Below are 18,146 nucleotides of genomic sequence, written 5' to 3' on the forward strand. Positions count from 1 at the left end.
TAGAACTACTGGTTTGAAGCAGGATCTTCCTGCTTTGAGGCAGAGGAAAAGAGATAGTACGTACTCCCCCCTCACCTACTGGCCGCTTGTAATTGATTAAGGAGGGTCAGCCAGCTTTTACACCTGTGCTTGTCTGTAGCCAGGTGATGAACCCATGGGACAAAAATGTCTGTTCAGATTCACCTGCCTCTTACAGGTGAAATCCCTGCAGGGAGCGTGGGGGGTGTGAGGAAGACGCCAGCAGCAGGGATGAGAGGAGAAGTAGGTGCCCCGCTATTCAGATAAAAATGGCCATTTACAAGAGCTGAAGTGCTCAGAGCTGAGTGCCTCTGGTTCTGCATCTGAAGCCGTATTTAGAGCCCTGCGGAAGTGGGCTGGTTTCCAGAGGACAGAACCTGCAGCAGTTCTCAGCTGCTGCACCAGCAGCACTTCGTGTTCAGTTCCTCAGACAATAGGGATTTAGGTGGATAACAATTAACAGCCAGGTTTGACTGTGTCCTGGCAAAGTGCCCAGAGAGCAGGTGGGGACAGAGCTGGCATCAGCCAACCCGCTGCTCTGTGAGCCTAGCGGGCTCCCTAAAGGCTATGATCCCAGGAGCAGTGGGAACATGGGCATGGAGCGCTCGGCCAGGCTGGGTGAGGCCGAAGCCAGCCCTGACAATGGCCTGGGTGCCCAACACCCATGTGATCCCCCGGATGGCACCCAAAGGACTATTAGCACCAGCCCTAGGTCCTGAACTTTGCAGCCCTGGGAGCAGGCTGTCAAAGAAGGAGCATCGCCCACATCCTGCTGTGAAGGCTGCCCTGGGTGTCTGAGTGCCCAGCACTGGGCACCCAAATGCCCCCATGGACACCCTGTGTGGCTCCCTGTAAATCTCTCCTGCTCCCTCGATTTCTCCCCACTCCCATGTGTCCATCCCATGCTACCTGCAATAACATACTGTGTCTTTACAAAGCACCCTAGACAACCCCGCTACGGAACTCGTCATATGAACTCTGAACGAAAAGAAACCCAATATGGTACGTTTTCTAAAGAAGTAAATCTCCTTACAAACCTGATACTGATCTAATCCCCTGCTTCATGGACAGAGGCCCAGTCTGTGTAACTCTACATCTGGCTCAGGTTTTCTCTGTGCCTTTCCTATTCTTCTATTTCAAGGGGAAAGTGAAGAATAGGAGAGAGATGATTGCAGGTGAATTTAACAAACTGCACACACTGCTGAGAGAGGAGGAGCAGCTGCTTCTGCAGAGCCTGGAGGAGGAGGAGAGGGCGACTCTGCAGAGACTACAGGAAAATGTAACTAAACTCTCCCAGCAAAGCTCCTCTCTGCAGCAGCTGATCACACGGATCGAGGAGAAGTGTCGGCAACCAGTTGTCGAGTTGCTAAAGGTGAGACGGCATCAAAATTCTCCACCCATCCAGAATTAGAACTCAGATCCCTGGGTCTGAATTCCAACAATTGCAGTAAATGTGTTCTGCGGTTTACTGACAAACAGAACATCCGGCTAAGGGCTCCATCAGTTCCAAAATATCCCAGTTCATGTTAGAGGGGAATTCTCCTCATGGAGCCCCAGTGAGGCCGTGGGAGATTAAATGGATGATACAAGAATGATACTGAGCTGAACCCATCCCTGCTCTGACTCCAGAACATTGAACTCAACACAGGCGCTAAACACAGATACTGATGGGTTGGGTCCCTAGAAGGGAGAACCCTTTAGCTAAATTCCTGTCTCATCTACATAAATGAAACATGTGTTACTGCACAATAGTGTACGAGATTTTACCACAAAGCAGTGAAGCCTGGGAGGTTTGATCTATTTTCTAGATGAAAGTTTGATGCCCAGAGTGAAACTCACACAGTTTTATGCACATTGTGTTAATACAGAACATTGATTCTCTTTTTTCCTTTCAGGATGTGAAAAGCACCTTGAGCAGGTGTGTTTCCTATGTTCATTGCTCTTATATTCTTGGAGGTGGTTCTGGGATGATGTGTGTACAGAGCAGCTGAGTGATGATGGGACGTTTTCTTCATAGGAGTGAGAATGTGAAACTCCAGGAACCAGAAGCTGTTTCTATTGACCTGAAGAACGTGTATAACATTTCCCTTGACATGAGGGAAGCGCTGAAGAGATTGGAGGTGAGTGGATTCTACTGGACATTCAGCTGTGTTGTGCCTGGGGCTCTGGACAGAGCCTGGGACCCCAGGACACGCATGCACCCAGTTTACAGGCTTGGAGCTGTTGATAGCTGGAGTCTGATGTGCTGAGTGCTGGGCAGTTTGCCTGCTACTTACAGCCACCTGCTGGTACTTGACCAGGTGTCTGACCAGGCCCCGTCACTCTGACATCCTGACCCCTCCATGGCTGAGCTACTGGGTGTCCCTGAGCCAGGTGCTGTGATGCCTGAACTGGGCCCATTGTACTGGGAGCTGCACAGACTGGTAATGGATGACGTGTCTGTGCCTCTTTCCTGGGACATGTGAGGGCTGCGTTGTGTGGGGACCGCTCAGTACTGCCCCAGCCCCCATTAGCCAAGGCTGGCCCAGCTTTCTGAGCTGGAGGAGGGGCTGGTCTGGCTACTGCGATCTGACCTGGGCCGTGTGTTACTAGGTAACAAGCTGAATCCTACGGGTCCCTCGTCTGCTCTGAGCACAGCCCAGTGTGAGGTTGGGTCAGTGGTTTGCTGCTCGGTGAGTGAGACTCACTCACAAGTGTGACTGTGTCACAACGGCTGAGCGTGAGCTGCCCCCATCCAAACCCCTCCCCACAACCCCAGCGCGGAGACCGTGGGCAAAGGCAGAAACCGGACAGTGAGGAAGGGCACAGAAGAAACTAAGGCGAGGAGAGGAGGGTGGGAAGGTTCAGTGAGCTCGGTCTGTGATTGTTGAACTGGCTCATTTCTCCTACCATCCGCCCTGCACCTCTCTTCCCACCCACCCCACCAAGGGGCAGTCGAAGGGGCCAAGCTGGGTGTGTCTGTCCCGACCGATGGAGGCTGCGCAGGTCGGTGCCGGCTGCAGGGCCAGGATCTCAGGGCTCCAGGGAGCGGAACCCCAGGCTGGGGGGGAAGCAGCTTACTGTCTGTGAGGGGCTGGAGCCAGCACATCCCTGCTCCTCTCCCCGTTCACTGCCCCCAGCCCAGCACAGTCTGTGCCCATTGCACCCTGAACACGGCTGGGCTCTGGGCCATTTCACACCCCTGGCCCCTCAGTCTGTTGGGATCCGGAGCCAGTCAGCTCAGTGCCTCGTTCTAGGGGATCTCCAGCCCCTGGGGAGCCTCCTGTCAGCCCCCCAGAAGCCCCGTCCTGGGCAGGGTCCCAGGCCCTGAGTCACGCGCTGGCTGCTCCAGACTGGCCAGGCCCAGGGTCTCCAGCAGGGCTGTTGATACTGGCACCGCGCTCACTGCCAGAGCTCCCAGCCCCTGACCCAGCCCGGCCCGTTGTCCCAGCGCTGACCCTCCCCTGCGGGTGGGGACGCTGCTGCTCTCAATGGCTGAGTCCCTCTCTCTGCCGCTGCCTCTGCTGCTGCGCTCGCAGGCTCAGCCCGTGCCAGGGCCAATGCGGCACTGCTGGGGCTGCTCCTTCCCTTGGCACCTGGGTGCTCTGTGTCTGGGGCAAATGGCGGGTGAGAGGGCAGGGACCTGCTCAGAGACACACGCCCTGAGCTGCACCCAGAGGGCAGAGACCAGCCAGGGCTGGGCAGCAAAGTGCCACCGCGCTGGGATTAACCCTTTCCTTCCCCCCACCCCAGCAGCCCTGGCCGGTCAGTGCCACTCTACTGCCTGCACTCTGACCCCAGGGACCCGGGCCCAGCAGCTCAGGGGAGTCTCTGGGTAAATGTGTGGGGCAGAATAACCAGGGCTCCCTGCGCCTCAGGGTCCCCATGTGCAATGGGGAAGGCCCTGCACTGTCATGCAGCCCTTAGGGGCTGGGCAGTGAGTGTTATTGATACCAGCCTCAGCCATTTCAGGGTATCTTGGCAAGCATCTTGCCTCAGTTTTTCCGCTTCAGCACTCCTTAAATTACGCCTCACAGTCCAAAAGATCTGAGAGAAAAGTCCCCTCCTGGGGTCCGCTCTGAGTCCAAGTAAACCCCAAAATAAAATATTTTCCCTCCTTCTGCTCCAGCCTCCAGCTCTCACTCCAGCTCCTCACTGTCCTCAAGTCAGGAGCCCTCAGTCCTTCCCGGAGCTTGGCTTGGATTAGTTTCCATGGTGGAATCAGATGACTCCAGCCCTCCCTCCTGGAGCTGGGTCATTTCAGACTGTCCCTCTATTCTCTGCATCCACTTTCGCCAGCTGGGGGCAGCTCTCCAGGGCTCTGTCCTGCTCCAGCTGCTGCTGTCATTGTCATCTCTGACAGCTCCTCCCCCTTAGGGGAGCTTCCTCTGCCTAGGACAGTGGTCCCCAAACTTTTTTGATCAAGCCCTCCCTTACCTGGTTTGTGCCCCCACCCTGGGAGCTGCTGTCAGAGCTGGGCCAGGAATGGGGCTCCAGTTAGGGCCAGAAGCTGGTGGCCATGGCTGGAGTGGACCTGCAGTTGGGGACCGGGAGCTGGGGGCTTCGGACCTGGGGCGGAACCATGTTTGGGGCTGGGGCTGCAGCTGGGTTCTCAGCCTCGAGCAGGGCCAGGCAGTGGGTGGCTGAAGTCGGAGGCCAGAGATGCAGCTGGGGCTGAGGGTGGGGCGGAGTGGAGCTGGGGACATAGCAGGGCTGGGTAACATTCCCTTCCCGCCACAAATGTGGGCTGGTCCAGGCCCTGTCAGGCCCACCAAATGTTCCTCCACACCCTTGAGGGGGGCACAATCCACAGTTTGGGGACCACTGCTCTAGGAGCCCCTTCCAGACTCCTTGCTCTGTGAGCTCTCTTGGGAGCTCCTATCCTCAGCAGCTTCCTGTCCCTAGGATCCCTTCAGCTGAGCCCTGGTAACCCATTATCAGGCTCATTAGCTGTTTCACTGCCAACTAGCCATCTAGGGATTTAATTACTTCCAGGTTGGTCTGGGTTGTCTTATTCTCCCTTATTGGAGCCTGTCACAGGTAGTCTAGTCCCTGACTCCCCTAAAAGGGCCAGCCCTCTTGATACATTTCCCCCCACCCCCAGAGCCAACCTGTATTCAAAGGGAGGCGTGACTATGGCTGACTCTTGGTTATGTTCTGCTAGAAAAATTTGAAACTCCAGGGAAGAAAATTGCTGGCCACTTCCAGGAGCTGCACAGACCTAGGGAGGCAGGTAGCCTGCCTTAGCCCCGGGCCCCCGCTGCACCACTGACCAGACTTTTAATGTCCCAGTGGGTGGTGCCAACCAGAGCCGCCAGGGTCCGTTTTCAACCAGGCCTTCCAATAGAAAAACAGATGCCTGGCAACCCTATGGGCAGGTGCCAGCTCTAGGTCCTCTCCACCTGGCCCAGTAACACCCTGCTGAGCCAGGTACAGGCAGCCACATGCCAGCCCAGGCCCCTGGCAGGGACGCTGAGCTGCCAGCTGCCATGGTCACTAACACTGTTAACTCTGTCACGTGGCACTCGCCACGCTTAGAACCCGCTGGACCCAGCCCCAGGAACGGCTGTAACTTAGACCATAGCAATGCAGGGCTGGAAGGGACCTTGAGAGGTTACCTAGTCCAGCCCCCCACGCTAGGTCAGGGACTAGACAATCCCTGGCAGGGATTTGTCCAACCTGTTTTACAAACCTCCAGTGACGGGGAACCCACAACCTCCCTTGGAGCCGGGTCCAGAGCTTCACTGCCCTGAGAGTTAGGAAATGTTTCGTCCTCTCCAGCTTCAACCTCCCTTGCTGTAGATTGTGCCCGTTGCTCCTTGGACAGGCCCTCGCCCTGCCTGCTGGGGCACTGGCTGTGTCACCAAGCCTGAGCATGGTTGTTATTGCACTGAATGGCTGGGGTGTTGGGCTGGCTCAGGGGGGCAGTGAGGGCAGCTGGGGCCTTTCACTCCCCAGTCACCGATCTCAGCCCAGGCTGAGAGTCCGGTTTCCAGTGAACAGGAGCTCACATCATAACTCACTTCAACGGCAGCCTCACCGGCCACCTCCGCAGGGAGGCCAAGACCTGAATGGACCCCGGGACGATTCCATCCCAAGGAAGGGGTCCGGCAGATGTCAGGGCTGAGCCATGTTGGCAGGACAGTGGGGGGCTGACACGGCCTCTGTCTCCTTATACCCTCAATACACAGAGCTCCAGCAGCCGGGGTGTAAAACCCAATTTGTATCCCCAGCACCGAACTCACTGTCACTGCCCCAAGGGTCCTCTGCTACTGGGGTTGTGGGGTGAGTAAGGGGCATTGGAAGAGGGGGGCCAGGGGCCATGGCCCCATCACTTTTACCAATGGGAGGGCTATTCTCTCCCACTTTTTACCAGCTGTAAGGGTGAGCGACGATGGGGGAGGGACCAAGGGGTCAGGGTGTTGGGGAAGAGGTAGTGTGAAGGCAGGGGCTCAGGAAAAAGGGGCAGTGTGAGAGCGAGGATTCAGGGATGCGGGGACAAGAGCTTAGGGAGAAGGGCTGGCACGAATGGGTGACCCCTCTACTTTTAGAGAGCTTCCATCACTCCTGGGGAGAGCACCATCCCGGATCCTGATCCACGGTTACATCTGTGTATTTGCCAGGTATACAGAGCTCTCTGTGTGGAGACACTTTCACGCTCACCCAGTCACCTGTGCTGGGAGGCCCCACTGCCCAGGAGGCTGAGAGCTCTCTCTCCCTGCCCTGGGGGTGAACGGAGGGGCCCAGGGGCTGCTGTTCCCCATCCCAGGAAGGGGGTGAAGGGCATGTGGACACAGACAATGTCCCCTCTTGCACTGTGAGGGGCTGACCTGGCTCCAGTCTGGTCTTCAGAGCCTGATCTCCAGCCAGAACCTGAAAATCTTTGCGGCTGTGTTTAGTTCCAAAGAGGGAGCCCCACCAGCCTGAATCTGTCCACCCTGTTCCAAGACTCGCTGCTGCAGGCTGTGTAGAAGGACCCAAAGTGTCTCCAGAGTCTGAGTATGAAAATTCCCAGGGTGTCTGACCCAGGGCTGTTTAATGAGAGCGAGGGAGGTGGCTGGCACAGTCGTTAGATGGAGACACCTGAATCCCTGGGGCTCTTCGATGGTCTCTGTGCCCATTATGCGCTCTGGGAGATGCCCAGGTGCAGCTGCAGAGGGTCTGTGCCGCTAGCAGCATCCATGGGACAAATGGCTCTGGGCAGAGAGTTGAGGCTGGAACCAAGTCTCCATTTTCATCCTGATTTATGGGGCTGAGATCAGGGGCCCAGGGGGCATTTGTCTGCAAAGGGCAAATTAAACAGCAGCTGTGGAGTGTTTCATAGCTGATGTCCTGAGCCTGGCCTGCCTGTAACTGCGTGTCTGGGGATGTTGACAGTCTCTCATTTCAAGTCACTGGGATTGGGGCTCCTAAGTTGCTCAGACAGGTTTGTAGTGAAGCTGGGTGAAATGTTTTGGACAAATAGTTTATTTGCTGCAAAATTATATTTCAGGTCAACAGAAACTATTTGTGAATCCATGTCGAGTTCGCTGACTAATTTCAATTAAGAGAAAAAGGTGCTGCCTCTTCCCTTGTAGCCTTTAGCCTAGTGGCTGGGCCCTCAGCTGGGAGCCCCAGGTTCAGTCCCTGCTTGTGATGCCATGAGGGCTTGGACTGCTGGGCTCCAGGTGTCTGATGAGGCCCTCCTGTGTCTCATCACTGCCATGGGCACTGGGACAGAGCATGGGAGTGAGAACGACTCTGCAGCCCAGTGAGTCAGGCCCCCACCTGGGAGCCCAGAGTCCAGCTCCCCTGCTCCAGTGACCCTGTAATTAATGATCCATAGCCCCAGTGACTGGAGAGGTTACGGCCCCTGGCACAGCAATGTCTTAGGCGATGTCTGCCGGGGTTTCCTTTCCCTGATGTAGCTGCACTGGTGCAAACCCCTAGTGCAGACGCGCTGTGCAGGTGTGAACTGGGACTGGTTTCTGGTGCAGCTTCTCCCAGATGGATGGGGCAGTAAGTGGGGAAATCCCTCCTTCTCTCTCCACTGCCCTGGCCTCATTAGCAGCAGCCCATTAGTACGCATTTATATCCCCCCTGAATCTTCCACTGTAATGCTCTCCAAGTGAGCCCAATCCAAAGCACTGCCCCCATTGGGGAGGGACTGGGGTGGGCGAGAGGAGGGGCTGGCTATGGGGTTTTCCTGGCTGGAAGGTGGGGCTCGTGGGTCCTGCCAGCATGGAGAGTCCCAGCTGCTCCCCCTGGGGCAGGGCTGCACCCCCAGTGTGTGTGGGGATAGCCCTGACCTGCTCTGAGCGAGAAACCTAGCACACATGGCCCGAAAGCAACAGAGATTTCCTGGGGCCTGCCTCTCCCTCACCCACCTCTGGCTTCTCCCTTACCCTTCCCTCACCCCTATGAGGGACCCTGGACCCTGCGTCTATTCTGACCCCTCACCAATATCTCTACCTCTCTTCTCACTCCCTTTCTGCTACCTTGGACCCCTGCCCCTCTACTCCCACTTCGCCTCCCTGGCAGGTGCCCCTGCCCTCCACCCATCTCTGCCCTGCTGGTAGAGCCCATCCCTTCTCCCCCTGCCATCCTGGCATCTGCCCCTCTCCCCCAAACATCCTCTGCAGCCTGGAGCCCTCCCATCACTTCACACCCCTGCTATGTCCTGGCATCCACCTGTCCCCTTCCCCTCCCCTGTGCCATGTTTCCCACCCCTCCCTCACCCTTCTCCTGCTGTCCTACATTCGCCCTTCTAACTCCCCTCACCCCCATCTGCTTCCCTGTTGCCTACCACTACCATCACAACCCCCCCGCCCGATGGCCATCCCCACCTGTCACCCTCCTCTGCTGTCTGACTTCACCCTTCTTACTTCCTTCAGCCCTCCTGACACCTACCCTCTCCCCGCCCTCTCTGACCCTGGCACCCGCCCCTTCCCTCGTCCCCCTGTGCCCACCCTCCTCTAGCCCCACTCTGACCCCTGGCACCTGCCTCTCCCCAATCCCCTCTCCTGACACCTCCCTCTACCCCACTTGCCCTGACTCTCACCTCCTCTCTGCCCCCCCAGTGCTTCTCCTCCCCTCCTCTGCCCTCTCTGTGCCTGCCCTTCTGCTCAACCCCCTCAATCCCCTGGCAACTGCCCTTCCCCTTCCCCCCGCACCCTTCTGCTGCCTGCCCCTTCCCTCCTCCTGCCCCCCAACACTTGACCGTCCCCTTGGCCCCTTCCTTCTTAGTGCCCAGCCCCTCACCACCCTCTGCCTCACTGACCCTGCTCTCCTCTCGCCCCTCTGCCACCATCACCCATGCCACCTTCTCTTTATTTCTCACCCCTGACCCCTCCCCTCCCCCTCTGGCTCCATGACACCTGCACCCCTCACCACCCCTCCAGTCCCCTGGTGTCAGCTCCTCCTGTGCCCCAAGTCGCAGCTCTACCCTGGCCCCATCTGCCTCCCTGGTGCCTGTTGTTTCCTTTGCCCCCTCTGCCTGCCTGGTGCAAATCCCTTCTCTTACCCCCCTGGTCTCAGCCCTTCCCCTCACCTCAGCACTGCCGCACTCCTCCCCTCACCCTGTCCTAACCTCTGGGCCCCACCCCTCCCTTCATCCTCCCTCTGCCCCCCTGGTGCCCACATCTCCCTGCACACGCCTCTGCCCCCCTAGGACCTGCCCTTCTCCACACCCCTCTCTCTGCCCCCTTCTGCTCACCTGCTCCCTCACCCCCCATTCTGCCCCTTTGGCACCAATGCCTGTTCATTCGCTCCCCCCCCCACGGTTCCACCTCCCCACTCCTCATCACCTCACCCCCTGGCAGCTCACCCTGCCCTTGATTTCCCCTGCCCCATTGGAGCCCTCCCCATTTCCTCACACCCCTCTGCCCCCAGGTGCCTGCCCCTTCCCTTGCATCCCTGTGCCCCCTGGGGTACATCCCCTTCTGCCTTGGTGCCCACCCCTTTCCCAACCCCCTGCAGCCCCCTGGAACCTGCCCTTCCCTTCACACCCCTGTCCTCCTGGTGCCCCTCCCTTCCCTTATCACCCCATAGCCCTTGTGCCTGCCCCACCCCATGTCCCTCCCTCCACCCTCTGCTCCTGTCACCTCCCCCTCCCCTTTCCTCTCCCAGCATCAGCCTGTCCCCTCCCCTCCCCCGCCTCCGCCAACACATTCTCACCCCTCCCCCGCTCCTCCTGCCCTTCCCCCTCATTGTCTCCTCATAGGCAGAGGGGACCTGACTCCCCTCAGGCAACAACCCCTCCCCCCAGCTGATTAACGGGGACGCAGGTTAATTTCCCTTTGATCCCAGTGACCAGCCCCTGCCCCCGGCCCTGACTCTGTGACTCTCTCCCCAGTGGACGTGACTCTGGATCCAGACACGGCAAATCCCGAACTCGTCCTGTCTGAGGATCGGAAACGTGTGAGACACGGAGACAAACGCCAGGATCTGCCCAACAACCCTGAGAGATTTGATCCTTGTGCCTGTGTCCTGGGCGCTGAGGGGTTCGCGGGCGGGAGGCGTTACTGGGAGGTGGAGGTGGGAGACAAGACTAGATGGACTCTGGGGGTTTGTAGGGAATCTGTGAGCAGGAAGGGGAAGGTCACATACACACCTGGGAATGGATACTGGGTTGTGTGGCTGAGGGATGGGGGATACAAGGCCTGCAGCTCCCCCCCGACCCCCCTCCCCGTGAGCACCAGGCCCAGCCGGGTGGGGATTTTCCTGGACTATGAGGCGGGCGAGGTCTCGTTTTACAATGTGACTGACAGGTCCCATCTCTTCACTTTCACCGACACCTTCTCCGGGAAGCTCCGCCCTTATTTCCATCCTGGTCTCAACGCTGGGGGTACAAATGAGGCTCCCCTGATAATCTGCCCTGTCCCAGCTCAGGCCGGAGGGAATCTCTGTCCCTGACAGTGACCCCGCGGCACAGACTGGCCCCTCCCAGCCCCGCTGCTCTTCCCGTCCCAGTGGTGGGGGCCAGTTACTGCAGCAACTGGACGTTTTGTGCTGACCGGACACTGCCAGTTTCCCTTTTCACCTGGAGGTTCCAGTCAAAAACCGGACACCTGGCAACCCCCAGCCCCCACTTTCCCTGTCCCCGCACCAGGGGTAGCAGATGTTGGGGGATGGGGTCATTCACTCCGGTCAGAATTTTCTAACCCTGTGAAATCTCAGTGTAAAATATGAAAGAAAAAAGATTATTTTAATTTAGAAAATATTGTAACAAGGTGTAAATACAAGAATATTTTAATTTACATTTCAACAGTGTTTCAAAAACAAGCAGATAAATATATTTGTAGAAATGGAATTATTGACTTTTTTTATTTTTCCCTCAAATCTATAGTGAAGTTTAACTTCTCTAAATAACGTCATTTGTATTTCAATTGTGGAATTTCAAGAAATCCAAAATATTTATCTTAACAAAATAAACATTAAATTGTCAGACTGGGTTGTTCAGTTACAATGTACAAGTGTCATAAACATCACAACTACACACATGTGCAGCTGGTCTCTCTCTCTCTCTCTCTCTCTCTCTCTCTCTCTCCCTCCCTCTCCCCGCCCCCACTCTTTATTGTCTTGACTGGTTCTCTCTGGATGGCAGGACACATACACCCACCTCCTGCACTACACCTTTGACAATTAATAGTTGAAAAAATGATAGAATTAATTAAGCAATATATTTAAGTTAACTCACACAAGATTATATAATAATCTTTGAACTTCTGTCAGCATTAATTCATGTGATTTTTAACTTTCTAGCTACATATCATTGGTAATCAAGATATGACTCTTCCTTTCTTTTTCTTGCATCAATTGACAAAACACAGTCCCGAACCTCAACTGCTCTCTTCCTATCTATAGAAATCTCTTCTACAATCTCCAGTTTTTAGTTTATTTTTCTTTAGACATATTATTTGCGGACAATGTACTGTCAGTGTCCACTGTTGATTTCAGTGTACTGCCAGGCTCTTCATGTTCTTGGTTATAAGGACACAACAAATGTAGTTTGATAAAGAAATAGAGAAGGGGTTGTGTTCCTTTACTCAATCACCACACATTAACTTAATTGTAATAAAGACACCGGCACTTAATGACACATAACTTGAAATTTAGTAAAGCTTTTTGGCAAACCTTCCTTCTTGGCCATAAATCAGTCGAAAGGGTGATATTTTTGTTGTCAGGTGAGGTTTAGAGTACAAAGAAAAGAAAGTTTCTTCAGGAAATTCATCCCAATTCCTCTGGGTTCTGTCCATCACTTTCTCTAAAGCTCTGTAAAAATAGTGACTGATTGATCTAATTCCTTGACATTAGCTATTGAACCTAATTTCTTGAAGATCTAGCTGAGCAGAATCTGAGGGGAGGTACATTACACGGAACTGCTAGGACTCCTTTTTGTTTTAAACTTGATGCGTTATGAACATTTTCAATGTAATAATTCAGTTTTGAAGATTTATTCATAATATGCCATCCATGGCAGAGTGCCCTAAACGTCCCTTGATTATTTGAAAATAAATACCCTAAAATTATCTTTTAATGGAGTCATTTGTGCTTTTTATCCAGTCTACTGGTGTCTAGGTGGCATGGGCTCCTGAAGCTTTGTGTTTTTCCTAATTTTTAACACAGGGAAATATTAATCTAAAAATAGATAATTATTCCATAAAATTTCCTTCAGAAATATCTGTGTTCCTTTCCCTAGTTCTCACTGAATTATGGGTAATTACTGTGTTCCCTTATCCAATCTTATTGTCTTATTACCTGGGGAAATATGCTGGCAAATAGGTTAATATACAACATGGTTTTTACTATCTGACAAGCCACAAAAATGTGTTGTCCCTCACAATTTACAGCATGAAGTCTCATGAAGAGATTGCAGGCAATGTTCCTTTTTAAATTTCTAACTCTGAATGGGCTCCCCCATCAGTTCCTGCAACCCCTGGCTGGCAGACCTCTCTGTGAATGAAGCAGCAGGCAGTCTGCCAGGGAACTTCCACCAAGCATCTTTATGACTTTTTATGGTTCAACACAACATAGCAGCAGTTAAAAGGAGCCCCTTCCTGCTCCAATTGAGAATTTTATACTGCTGCTTTCTTCTCAGCACTGAGCTAGTGACCTCATCAGGCTCCCTACAGGTGCAAGTGATCCCCTCTGCCCTTCCAAACCCAAACTGCTCAGTCCCTCCTCCTCTAAGTGCACCCGGTGCCCTGGGTGTTCTCAGTGACCAGGGTGCTGGCTTCCACAGGGCTCAGTTTGTACCTGCTAACAGCCCCTGTCACACGGCCATGATTGTGTAATTAACCATATAGTGAAAATGTAAACTGTTACCTCATTATTCAATTCAGAACCTAGATCTCCCAGTGTCTGCTCTGGACAGCCATGTTTATATATAATTTTACATGTCTTCTCCACCTCATGTGCTGTCATAGGTCTAAGTGGAAATTCTTCTACCTCTTTTGAAAAATCATCTGTAGCTGTCAGTACAAACTGGTATCGCTTCTGTGGTACTGGATATAGCCCGATTAAATTTGCTCCCTGCAATTCCCAGGGTTTAACAACCTATGTGCAAGAACACAGGCTAGAGTTATCATTTGGATCACATGGACATGCAAGTCTGGGATGATGAGCAGTGGCTGCAGAACTTTCGGATGAAAAAAACGACCTTCATGGGACTGTGTGAGGAGCTCGCTCCCACCGTGTAGCACAAGGACACGAGATTGAAAGCTACCCTGATGGTGGAGAAGCGGGTTGCTATTGCAATCTGGAAGAATGCATGACAATTTGATCCCACCACTCAGTGCTTGTTTCCCGAGCCCAAAAGCAGCGTCCCATAGTGCTGAGCATGTCCGTGAATGCCACAAGCAATCTCATGTTGTATGCGCTACTCGAGTCGATATCGTCAGAGTCCTTACTGTCAGTTTGGATCTTAAGGAGTAACTCGACTGCCAAACGTGAAGTGCTGGCAAGACTTGTCAGCATATTCCTCAGCAGTTGCGGCTTCATTCCCGTAGACCAAAAGGGAAGACAGAGCATGCAGTACAAAAAACATTTAAAGATGGCGCCAAAAATGGACGGAAGCACAGAAATTGATGGGATGTGAAGCGATGCATCATGGGGCATTGGGACCAGACCCAGAATGCCCTGCACCACCCGCCCCTTTCCCACAAGCAACAGCGCCAGAATGGGAAGAGGTGCTCTGTGGGATAGCAGCTCATAATGCACCGCTCCCAATGCCGCTGCAACTGCTGCAAATGTGGCCACGCCAGTGCACTTGCAGCTGTCAGTGTGGACGGACAGTGGCGCTTTCCCTGCTGCGGTCTCCGAAGGCTGGTTTAACTCAAAGCGCTCAGCATTTGCAAGTGTAGCCATGCCCTTAGGAACACCTGTACCCACCCTGTCTCCTTTTCACAGGGATTTGGCATCTCTACTTAGCAAGTGAGGTTCAGTTGAGGGTAACTCACCTCTGTCAGGGCAGGCTAAGCATCGCTCTGCTGCCGTTTGCTAATGAAAGAGGGATAGTGACATTCCATTACCCTGCATTCAATACTGGAGTGTTGTGTAACCCTGCACCAGCCAAACGTGATCATTTTGGCAGAACAGTTCCCTCTGCTGTGCACCTAGGCATAGTGGGCATATATAAAACAGGGTCTGTCCCTAAAGTCTTTCCCCAGCTCATCACAAAATGTCAGGGAGAGCTCATTCCAACCCTGCATACGAATTTTCTAGTGTTGATCAGGCCTCAGCAGTGTGATATTGGTGCATGTTCCCAGCATGTCTGTTCTTAGCTCCCAGGGATTCTCCAGCTGCTGGCTCACCTGGGGGCAGAGAGAGGGGCTCTGATCTCTGTAGAGAGACAAGACTCCTCACATCCCAGCTCACATGAGGGGACTGGAGAGAGGCTCAGACACCCCAGGAAGGGTTGGCCCCACCAGCTCTTGACTTGAGGTGTAGCAGGGAGAGGGGATTGGATTGATAACACCTAGAAGGGCAGGGCTCCCCACATCTCAGTAAATATCTGGGAGGCAGAGAGAAGGCCTCTGGACAACAGGGGGGTTGGGACCCCCAGACACTAACACATGCATAAGAAGCACTGAGAGGGACTCAGATAACCCCAGAGGGACAGGGCTCCTGCGTGTCCTAGCATAGGTACAGGGGTCAGGGAAAGAGGGCTCAGATTCCTCCAGAATTGCAACCCCTGCCCCCCTCCCAATGTTTATTAATGGAGATAAGTAGAAAGTTTCACATTTAGGAACAAGCGACGTGGACCATACCAACAGAATGGGGCAGGGGTTGGGGGCTGTATCCTGGAAAGCAATGACTCTGGAAAGGATTTAGGGGTCACAGTGACTCTACTGGGTTATTCCTGATTTACACCAGCGTCCTGTGTGTTTTCCTGTCCCTGCCCCATGGTGTGTGACTCTAGCTCTCCATTAGCTGTGTGTGGTTTGGGGTTTGCTGTTCCTGCTGCTGGTCTCCCAGGCTCGGGGCAGGTTCCTGGCTCCTGCCTGACCTCCCTGAGCTAGAGCCCAGTGACAGCCCTAGGGGCTGCCCCAGGCCTGAGACCTTTACTTAGAGCACTTGCTCCAGGGAGATACTGACCTTTCCTGTGGAGCCAGGGGTCCTGTTACAAACTGCTCCCTGTCCCAATTTCCAGCTGGTAGCAGTTACTGACATCCAGCTGGGATTTTTCCCTGCACTATCGCAATTCGCTACATCCACAGTTCCCCATAGGCCAAAGGTAGAAGCTCTGCTAGATGGAAGCGCTCCCATCACAATGAGATACAACTGTGAAATCGCTTTTAAATTTGGGCATAATACACATTCTAATGTTATATAATTTTTTTAATTAGAAAAATCTTTTATTTCATTTGTGTCCAAATTTAAAATAGACATTTCACAGGTGTAGCAAATTGTGACAGGAGGGGCTGCCATCCACCCATTTCAAATAGCTACCCATGGAACATGTGTGAGTAGCAAGTTGTGACAGGGACCCGCTTCCGTCACAAATTACTTCCCCTGGACCACAAGATGGGCAACCCGGGAAATCAGTCAGCATTGAAATCACAGGATCACCAGAAATAAACTTGTGCTATTACAAAAAACCAAAGCTTCAATATTAAAGATACTAAATGACAGAAGAAATGTTATAAGAAGAACAAAAATAACACATTTAAAAGTAAATAATTAATTTGAATGAAAATACGTTCACAGTGGGTGACATGAACCAGATTTAGGCTACCAGAACAGCAGATAAGACAAACATATGAACAGCTCTGAGGACATATGTAGACATGTCCCTTGTATGGAAATAGACAAGGAATTTTGCAAATACCAAAAACAAAATTCTGACTTTTTTTTAAGGTGGAGTGTGTGTTTGTGTATGTGTGTATGTGCATGTGTGCATGCACGCAGGTGTGTGTGTGCATGAGTGTGTGTGTGGGGGGCTCCCATGGGAATCATCTTATTCGTCTGTGAGGGAGGGCTCTTGCCATGACTAATGGCTGCTGGGCAGGGGGTAGTAGCAGGTTATGCTGGAGGAAGGGGTAGGGGATGCTGTGCAGAGGGGAGAGGGGGCACTGGGCAGAGGGGCCAGGGGCACGAGGTGCTGGATGGAGGGGGCAGGGGCAGGGTGCTGAGCAGAGGGGGATGTTCCAGGGGGTCTCTGGTTGGGAGTGTCTGTCTGCACTGAGCAGCAGGGGCATGGCCCCATCTGGGCTATTTGTTTCCGTTCCTGCGTCCGTTCCCTGTTGTGGAGGCCACTGGGGTTGGGGGAGGGGATCATGGGATTGATCAGAACCCAGCCCATTAGCTCAGCCCCAGAGATTCTGTGGACATGGCCCAGCCCTGCCCTCAGTCCCTGATCTGGGGGGCTGGGAGGGTCCCCCTTTCTGGGCTGCTGCTGCCCTGACCAGCGCAGCAGTGATCATACCCTGCCACCTCCCCCTTCAGCCCCCAGCAATTGCCTTCAGCACCAGCCCTGAGCCACCTAGAGCTTTCATGAAAACTCAAGAGTTGGCCATTAAAACTCCATGGTGGGAGGGGGTAGGGAATAACTTTGTATGGTGTTTGGAACCAGCCTCTGGGGCAGCCCCAAGCTCTGCCGACACCAGCTCCTGAGCCAGAGTCTGCAGCTGAGGGGACAGACGCGAGGGAAGGGCCGGGGCCAGGCAGGAAAGTGACTCCAACAACAGCTCCTCCTCGCCCCAGCTCTGCTACTGTCCCAGAGCTGCTGCCCTCCCTAACCCTCCCCCCACCCAGGCTCTGCTCCCCTGAGCACCTGCCTGAGCCGAACCAGCCCCAGGAGAGCAAACCCCCCCGGGCGACTGAATCTCCCAGCCGGAGGGGAATGAGGGAGGCGAGAGATGGGGAAGAGACTGGAAGAAGCAGCAGGAGCTGTAAGTGGGGAGGGAAGTTCCCATCTCCCAGATCCTGGGGAGATGTGATGGGCGCGGGGAGGTTTCCAGTCCCTCTATGCAGATGCCCCAGGCTTGAGAGAGCTTGGGGGGCTCCTTCCCCAAAGGGAATCTCACCTCAGGGATCTCCCTCTGCACAAACCCCTCTCCCTGGGGATAAAAACCCTGGTGGCCCCAAACAAGCCCTGAGCCTGAGCCACGTGCAGCCCCCAGTTACTGATGGGCCCTGCCCAGCTGCTGTCCTACCCTGGACCTGGGGGCCAGTGAGACCAGCTGTCTCTGCCTCCTTGCCCTGGAGCAGAGAGCTCCCCCCCCCAGGATGTGCAGGCAGAAGTGGGATCCTCCATCAGCCCTGTCCCAGCTACATGAAGACAAATCGCTCTTTATCTTGGGGAGAGTCAGAGACATGCAGGACCCTGAATCTGTCTCCTTAGGGTGAGGCTCTGTCCAGGCTCAGGGCCTGAATGAAGAGATGGTTAGGGTGGGGCTGATCAGTCCTTACTGTCCGTCTCTGGGCTCAGTGTCTCCCCAGGCTTCATATGTCCCTGGCAGCTGCCAGGCCCCATGGGCTTCCCCCAAGCTCAGTGCCTCTCTGCGTGCCCTGGAGTGAGCAGCTCTGTGCTGTCTCTGCCCAAAGGCACCACCCACCCTTGGGCCTGTGAAGAACCGCCCCTAGCCACAGCAGCCCAACCCTGTCAGGAACTCTGGGACTCCACTGCTGGCCCTCGGCCCACCAGGGCTCTGCTCCCCAGGGGCTCA

At 54.2% G+C, this 18,146-nt stretch overlaps 1 protein-coding gene across 1 annotated transcript in view; it reads left to right on the plus strand.

Moving 5' to 3' along the window:
- Positions 1-10,408, plus strand: part of LOC115640848 (zinc finger protein RFP-like) — a 1,004,025-nt gene extending 993,617 nt beyond the window's left edge. Inside the window, exons 2-5 of the mRNA XM_030543897.1 lie at positions 1,160-1,390; positions 1,914-1,936; positions 2,036-2,138; positions 10,331-10,408. Of these exons, the coding sequence (XP_030399757.1) occupies positions 1,160-1,390; positions 1,914-1,936; positions 2,036-2,138; positions 10,331-10,339 (366 nt within the window). The 3' untranslated portion in view covers positions 10,340-10,408. The remainder of the gene's footprint in view (positions 1-1,159; positions 1,391-1,913; positions 1,937-2,035; positions 2,139-10,330) is intronic.
- Positions 10,409-18,146: the final 7,738 nt, after the last annotated feature.

The sequence above is a fragment of the Gopherus evgoodei genome, unplaced genomic scaffold (genome assembly GCF_007399415.2).
Source record: "Gopherus evgoodei ecotype Sinaloan lineage unplaced genomic scaffold, rGopEvg1_v1.p scaffold_32_arrow_ctg1, whole genome shotgun sequence".
Lineage (NCBI taxonomy): Eukaryota > Metazoa > Chordata > Testudines > Testudinidae > Gopherus > Gopherus evgoodei.